Raw genomic sequence first — 7,784 nt, 5'->3', positions numbered from 1 at the left:
TTTTAAAATTATTAAAACATGTTTTACGATAAAAAGACATAATTTCACTAAAAAAATTATAGTTCCTGACGTTTGACCTGACCATATAATAAAAATAATAATTAGAAAATCTTAAACATTTTCTCTATATAAATATTCAAAAAACTACTTTTCTATCTCTATCATGGTGTGATCATGTCAAGATTGTGAGATTTTTTTTTATTACCACCAAGATAAAAATAGTTTGTTTTTCACCTCTCTTGAAAACTACCACCTCACCTCATGTCATGTCACATTTTACAAAAAAAATAAAAACAACATTAAACAAAAAACAGTTTATTAATTATTAAATGTGAAACTTTAGTGTATTTTTTAAAGTGTTTTGTTGAGCACAGTGCAAAGAAAAAGTAAAAGAGACTAAATCTGTGGTGTGGTGTGGTTGGTTTCTGCTACTCCAACCATTTCTGTATCACAACAACAACAACAACAAGGTAACTTCAATCTTCCCTTTCCCTTTCTTCTCTTTTCCGAGAATTTTTCACCACTTCACATTCCCACAAAACTTCACCATTCTCTTCAATTTCTCTTCATTTGTCAACAAGTTTTTTTTTTTGAAATTAACTAATTTTTTTGTTTTTGTTTTTAACATTAATTAACCGTTTATATTTGGAATGAAACATTTGTTAGGTTTTTTATTGCTTGTTCTTTTTGTTAAGATTTGTTTTTGTTTGTTGCATTAGTGTTTTAGTGATGTGTAATGTGGGTTTTTTTGTGTTTGTGTAGGTTTTGAGTTTTGAAGGGTTGTGATTTTGATTTGAGAAATTGCGAAGATGAATGATGGTAGACAAATGGGGGTGCATTACATGGATGGTGGTGGCTTTCCTTATGCTGTTAATGAAAACTTTGTGGATTTCTTTCAAGGGATTAATCATGTTCCTGTCAATTATGCCTTTCCTGGCTCAATGCCTGATCAGGTTTTTGCTGTTGGATGTTTGTAGTTTTGGTTACTAGGTTTAATTAGTTCTTGATATAGGTGTATTTGAATATATAAATGTGTGTTGTTGATGGAGTTCATTAAGTGTTTATCGAAGAATATGGGAATGAAATCGGAAATTTGCAACGTTATTGTCTTTGTAGTACTGACATTTTAGATTGAAGGCGTGTCTGAAACCGACGCCAACGCGTGTGGTTACGTTTAATAATTATATTTTGTGAAGTTATTACTGGCGTCGATGTGTTAGTGTAGTGTCTATGTCTTTATCGGTGCTTCATAGCTTATTATAACTGTTGCTGCGACTACTTTCCAATAGTTTCATGATAGAACTAGAGTGTTACTAATGATGGTTGAGTCTAGCAAAAGGGGCAAGTCCTTCAAAATATTGCGAACCACAGTTTGCATCTCCGTTGGGAGCAGGGTTGTGAATGGAAGAATATGGCGGATCGGAAGGTCAAAAACCCGACAATAAACACGTTATTGCAGGCATCCCTTGTCTATCGGGGTTGTCAAAAAATCTGCCAGGCCATTACGGCATGACGCAACAACCGTCATTTAACAACACTTGCTGGGAGGGATCCATTTTGGTCCATGTCTCATCGAACAAAATTGCTTCTGTTAGGAGGAGAGTTAGGGTTCATCAAAAAAAGAGCTCATCATAATGTTTGATGCGGGAGCTTGTTTAGTCTATTATTTTGTTCTCGAGTTTTTTACTCCGAATAGGATGATCAAGTACAAAAACAATGTGCCATAGGCGCGTATAATAATAATAATAATAATAATAATAAAAATCTTATGTTGGTTTTATTAACCCATAGTTTTCTATTTGCTATGTGGTTTTATATTACGATACTGTTCTAGAATCAAACATGATCATAACCATGTAATCATATGTTCTGTCCAGGATAATGTCTACTGGTCAATGAACATGAGTCCCTATAAGTTTGGAATGTCTGGCCCTGGAAGTACATCTTATTATAGTTCTTATGAGGTAAATGATCATTTGCCAAGAATGGAGAACAACAGGGTCGAGTGGGAATACCCTTCTGAAGTGATCTCTGAGGAACCGGCTTCATCAGATTCTCCGCCTAGAAGAGACGGAGTCAGCATGCAGACTATCCCTGAAGAATGTTAGTAGAAATTTTATTTTATTTTACTGCAAGCATAAGCCTTTGATCAGATCATTGGTTTTTACGATTTAGCTTTCGTATCCTAATAGGCATTATGAATTACTTTATGACCTGTTTAGGTTGATTCGTTTGATTGAGTTTATCTACTGACATAAACACCTGCGAGACTATTTGAGAGAGTTTATGGAAACAAATTATGACACGACACGACTATAAGCTGTTTTCAAATTATTTTCTTAAGCTCTCTAGAATAGCTTATGAAAACAGCTTATAACTTATATGAAACAGCTTATACATAAGCACCTATATTATAAAGCGTTTAACTAAGCTGTATATCCAAACAGGGACGCTAGCAGCATATTAGTGTCTGTTTGAAGCTTTTTATGATTGTTATTGCTGTTGTTGGGGTTGAAGTGTGGAACTGAAATTGTTATCTTAAACTGCAACTATTTGGAAAAACAGGAAAATGATATGATAGCAACTTTATCTTTTAGGTTTCTTTCGAAGACAGTCCAAATCATGCTAACTTTTTAAGTGATGCTTTTATACTTTTCCTCCATTTAGTTGAATTAAATGCTACTGTTTTTAAGAAGTGAATTTATTTAGCAAAGCTTTGATTATCAAAATATAATGTAATAATTCTTTTCAATTTCTTCCGCAGGTAGTCCCAATCATCAAGAGTCCAGTAGTAGCCAGGTAGGAAACCTTGTTATTAACAGGGCCTAAATTTTTAAACCTTAGCTAAAGCTTTTTTGGTTTAATATTCAATCATTTGTTCCTGGTAGGAACATTGGGTCCCCAATTCTTGAAATTGTGGGGGACACTGTTTCAAAGATAGTTAGCCAAAAATGACATATTTTCATCATAAATGTTAATCTAGTCACACTACATCATTTTGGAAACAATAACCTTTTATGTGTAAATGTTAATTAAATTGAGTAGTTGAGTAGTACTTAACAAATAGTCCCACTGTAGTTATTGATTTGGCAAATAGACACTGCTTATGATTTCAATTTTCGGCGAACAACCCGTGATTTTAATTTTGGGAATTAATCACACGTGAGTTGTGGCTTTATGACCTGCAAATGTGTGTATAAGTGGTGGACAATCCTCATCTTACAAGCCAGTTTTGTGAGGTTTGAGTTAGGCCTAACCCAAATTCTAAGATTATCATATCTTGTGGTTGTTTGCTTGTGCTCTTTGTCTCACCTTCCTTGTCACCAAGCATCAAATGGTACTTTTTGTTTTGGCTAACATGTTTTAAGTATTTTTGTTACAAAGATGTTTACTTTGCAGGATTTTAGAATAATTTTTCTATAAAAAACAGTTTTTTTTCGTAATATAATCCATAAACTTCATATTTCACTTAAATCATCCTTAAGTATTTTGCTGGTCAAAGATGTTCTCAAGTACATGTTTGTTTTGTGAATAAACTTCGCATTGAGAATTTTACTAATCCAGAAATACAAATATAGAAATCATTTGGAAGAAGAAAAGAAAACAGAACAAATTTTTATTGATGGCTGAATATCGATGAGAACAATAGCGATATCTCAATCAGAACTGGTTTCTTAATGTTATAATTTAGAAAGCATGATTCTCGCAGTTCTACTTATATTTTTGTGTTCCTCAAGATCTCATTATATTAGGTCAAAATATATAAGTCACAGATTCATTTTAAAGTTTAATACTTCAATTTAATTTCATATACTATATCAAATTACTGTTTTATTCATAATCTCTTTTATACTGGGAACTATTTTATTTGAAATGAATGCTTTAAAAATGGTGTTTGGACTTGGATCGCACTGCATTTTAATTGCTTAACTTCAACAAGTTTACCCTGAACTTCTATAAGCTGTTTTCAAATTGTAACTTGGTGATCAGAAGGAGTACAAAATTTATCCTGAGTTTTCTAATCACTGTGTTGCTTATGTGTTGCTGCAGGTCATATGGCAAGACAACATTGATCCCGACAATATGACTTATGAGGTGTGTTAAAGTGTAATATGTATGTATAGTTTTAGTTTTAAAATTTGTTTTCGTTCTTTCAAATCATTGATTGTTATATTAGTTATGATTTACTAAACATCTGATGCAATTTATTCATGCTAAGATATGTAGTACCAACACTTTAGATTGAAGGCTTGTCCGAGTCTGATATGTGTCGATGTCGAACACCGACATGACACTGACACTTACACGTGTAGTTACATTCAATAACTTCTATGTTCTCATATTTTAACAAGTGTCTATGTGTTAGTGTATAGTGTCGGTTTCGTGTCCGTGTCTGTGTTTCTTAGATGCTGAAAGCATATAAGATTTATTAATGTGAGATATTATCGATTGAGATGGTAAGAAGGCAAATTAACATGGTCGAAATTGATGCTGATTTGTGTTTTGATATTTTTCACTCTTTAGAAAATAAAATTAGAAACCAGAATATGAATGGTCACTGATATCTTTTTTAAGTGGCAGGAACTACTGGACCTGGGGGAAGCAGTTGGAACTCAAAGCCGAGGTCTTTCTCAAGAACTTATTGATACACTTCCAACCTCGAAGTACAAATTCGGTAGCTTATTCAAAAGAAAAAATTCTGGAAAAAGGTAATATGTTTTTTTCCAACCATTTTCTTGAATAGAAGATGGTGTTACATTATATAGCAAGACGAGGCGAGAGTGTGCAAGAACAAAACCTTAATCTCAACAAAACTTAATCAGTGATCCGACCGAAGTTAATATAATGAAAATTAGTGGATAATTGTGATGATGTTTCTAAACGTTTTTTAAAGTTTACGTTCATTTTGAATTGCTATGTAGTGAAAAAATTTGTTCGTTTTACTCATAATCAAATTGCATCGGAAACAGGTGTGTAATTTGCCAGATGACATACAGAAGAGGTGACCAGCAAATGAAATTGCCATGCAGTCATGTTTATCACGGCGAATGCATTACCAAATGGCTTAGCATTAACAAGGTAATTAATTAAACACATTCTGAAATCCATATTGAATCCATGTTTCTATACAATTTGCACCTTTTTTCAGTCTCGTATTTGCCATCACATTTACCTTGTTCTTTTCAGAAATGTCCTGTTTGCAACACTGAGGTTTTTGGCGAGGATTCAACGCAGTAGCATCGGCATGGCGATAAGGAGCTCTCTTGCTCTTCTAATTTTTGCTCCCTATCCATCTCTCTATCTTTATCTTTCTCCTTTAAGTTACACGTAGGTAGGTGTAGTATGAAAAACTGTGACAGTTCTCACATGATACATGTTTTATTTGATAGAAACAAGTTAACAACCTAACAATGGTTAATGTGTGATATTCTCTTAGCTTTGTGTCTAATCCATTTGTGGTTGACAAAGATGATAGATATGGTGTTAGAATTTGGAATGAAAAATCTTATGAGCGAGCATGCATGCATATGATGGATTGAAAATGAAATGTGTATGGAAAATTTTAATGTTTCAAAGTTTGGGTAGTTATAATTTTACAAGTTGATTTTGTAGGTTTGAGGTTGATTTAACTCAAATTTTAAGATGGGATTCATTTGTTTGTTTTTATGCATTGTCCAAGGTTCAAGCTCAATGGCTGGCTGTGTTGAAAATTAAGGCTTAATAGCCAAATAATTGTAACACTGTATTTCATTATTATGCTTTTAAAGTTTAGGCAGCCATCATTTTACATAATATTATCGATGATGAAGCCAAGTTTTGCAATCTATATCAAGTATGAACATGATTGGCATGGAACTCCAGAACAACTGTCTTAGAGAATTTTTTATCCTATTTTATGGGTTGAACAAATATCCTTATGGAAAATCCAAAATGTTTTTTTGATTTCAAAGATGCTTCTCCAGATGCACATTTGCATCATCTTATGATGCACCACCAAATGAGTGTCTAACTCATAATAATTTATTTTATTTTATTTCGAAGATATATCTCCATCTCTATTTCAGTTTTTGAGTTTTTTTTATTGTAACTGTTTTAATTAGATATGATGTACCCAAATATTTTCCTCAAACATGTGTCTTTGAATGTCCAAGGTGTTGTTGTGAAGTAGGTAGATATTGGCAACCAATTTAAAAATAGTTTGAATTTCGTGATCATATGCTTCAATGGATTCGTACAGAGGCTTCTAAATTGGGATTTGGCGTGGTAATCGGGAGGTCCGATAATGGTTCAGACAGAAGAGGTGCATTTGTGGCAATGAGATGCGAAAGAAGTGAGAAATATATACCTCATCTTTGAAATTTTAAATGAGGTGACAACGGTTCAAGAAAATGTGAGTGTCCATTTAAGTTGCGTGGTTATATGTCGACAAATAAGAAATGGAGATTTAATGTCATATGTGGTTTACATAACCATGGCTTGTGTGAAAAGTTAATCAATCATCCAATTGAGTGTCGCCTCATGCCGGAAGAGAAATAATGTGTTTCAAACATGACATTACTTTGTAAGTATCACATAACAAAGAATGTTAGAAGTCGAGTTAAACCCGCGATAAGGATGAAACAAATAAAGGCTGAAGATGGAAAAATTGTGAAGGCGGGTGTGATAGTGGAAAAAAGAATGAATGCATGGAATGGTATAGTAAACTCTTCTACTAAGAGTTATATGTCGATTTCATTATACATTTTAGGAAGATGTGCGAGAAATATCCAGATTTGTTGAAATATGTTGAAAGTACAATTTTGGACCAGGTGAAGGAGAAAATTATTCGTGGATGGACCGATCAGGTTAGACACCTTGAGAATACAACAACAAACCAAGTTGAGTTTGCCCATGCTACATTGAAGAATTGGTTGAGAAATAGTAAAGTCGATTTGTGTAGAGATTGAGATTCCGTGGATCAAATGATCTAGAACCAACATAATGAGATAAAAATATCATTTGGTCAGAGCATCAAAGTTTTGGAACACAAATTTAAAGACAATAATCTTTATTCTCAGTTGATCGACAACATATCTCGAGCAAGTTTGAATTATATTTTTCACGAAGAAAAACGAGCTGATAATGTAGGCTTCAATAGAGCAAAGTGTGGTTGCACAATTGTCCTCCATCTACTTATCCATGAATTGAGGACCCATAAAGAATCATACACACGACTTTACGGAAAGAAAGAATATTTTGATGCAATTTATGAGTCTTTTGTTCCTTGCATTAGTGGACCGGCACTAGAGGAAAAATGGATGTACTTCCCTGAAATGGGTCATCTCATAGCAAATGTGTATGGTAAAGTGTGCATTGATCTTACAAGATATATATTTTTGGAAACTGTTTTTCCACTACGCATCACCCTACCTCAAAACCCAAATGATCGTATTATGTGTATTAGGTGACTTTCAAATTCACAACACTTTGTTCAAGTTTATTTGAAACCGGGATGCCCTATCCCACTTACATCAGTCGAGTGGACGACTAATTCAACAACAAAAAACGAGACTTGACTAGACCGATTTGTGGAAAGGATGCAAGAGTTCACCAAATTGAGTAACGTTGCAAAAAAAATCAAATACATAAAAGTCAAAGGGGGAACCACCCATACTTATAGATTTAGCCAGCAACAAATCTTTCGATTCGTTTTAGTTTTTCATCATCAATTAATTGCATGGAATTGTATATCAATATTAATAAAGTGTAATATATACAATTTCAAATATTTTAATACATTTTGA

The 7,784-nt window shown here is 33.3% G+C and overlaps 1 protein-coding gene across 1 annotated transcript; it reads left to right on the top strand.

Annotated features, from left to right (window-relative positions):
- Positions 1-327: 327 nt before the first annotated feature.
- Positions 328-5,576, top strand: LOC127075755 (E3 ubiquitin-protein ligase BIG BROTHER). Its single transcript, XM_051017222.1, has 8 exons — positions 328-470; positions 763-953; positions 1,878-2,103; positions 2,765-2,799; positions 4,051-4,095; positions 4,582-4,709; positions 4,971-5,079; positions 5,188-5,576. Exons 2-8 carry the CDS (start codon positions 810-812, stop codon positions 5,236-5,238), a joined length of 738 nt encoding a protein of 245 aa, XP_050873179.1. The 5' UTR covers positions 328-470; positions 763-809; the 3' UTR covers positions 5,239-5,576.
- The last annotated feature ends 2,208 nt before the right edge of the window (positions 5,577-7,784 follow it).

This window comes from Lathyrus oleraceus, chromosome 4, assembly GCF_024323335.1.
Source record: "Lathyrus oleraceus cultivar Zhongwan6 chromosome 4, CAAS_Psat_ZW6_1.0, whole genome shotgun sequence".
NCBI classification, from domain to species: Eukaryota; Viridiplantae; Streptophyta; class Magnoliopsida; order Fabales; family Fabaceae; genus Lathyrus; species Lathyrus oleraceus.
The sequence above is the reverse complement of the archived record's forward strand: the minus strand, read 5'-3'. Positions and strand labels throughout refer to the sequence as shown.

What these genes read in the sequence shown, in the direction of transcription:
- LOC127075755 (XM_051017222.1), top strand. Translation starts at nt 810, where the DNA reads ATGAATGATGGTAGACAAATGGGGGTGCATTACATGGATGGTGGTGGC. An exon ending in GCAGACTATCCCTGAAGAAT is followed by an intron (nt 2,104 to 2,764) that starts GTTAGTAGAAAT and finishes TTTCTTCCGCAG; the next exon opens with GTAGTCCCAATCATCAAGAG. An exon ending in AAGAGTCCAGTAGTAGCCAG is followed by an intron (nt 2,800 to 4,050) that starts GTAGGAAACCTT and finishes GTGTTGCTGCAG; the next exon opens with GTCATATGGCAAGACAACAT.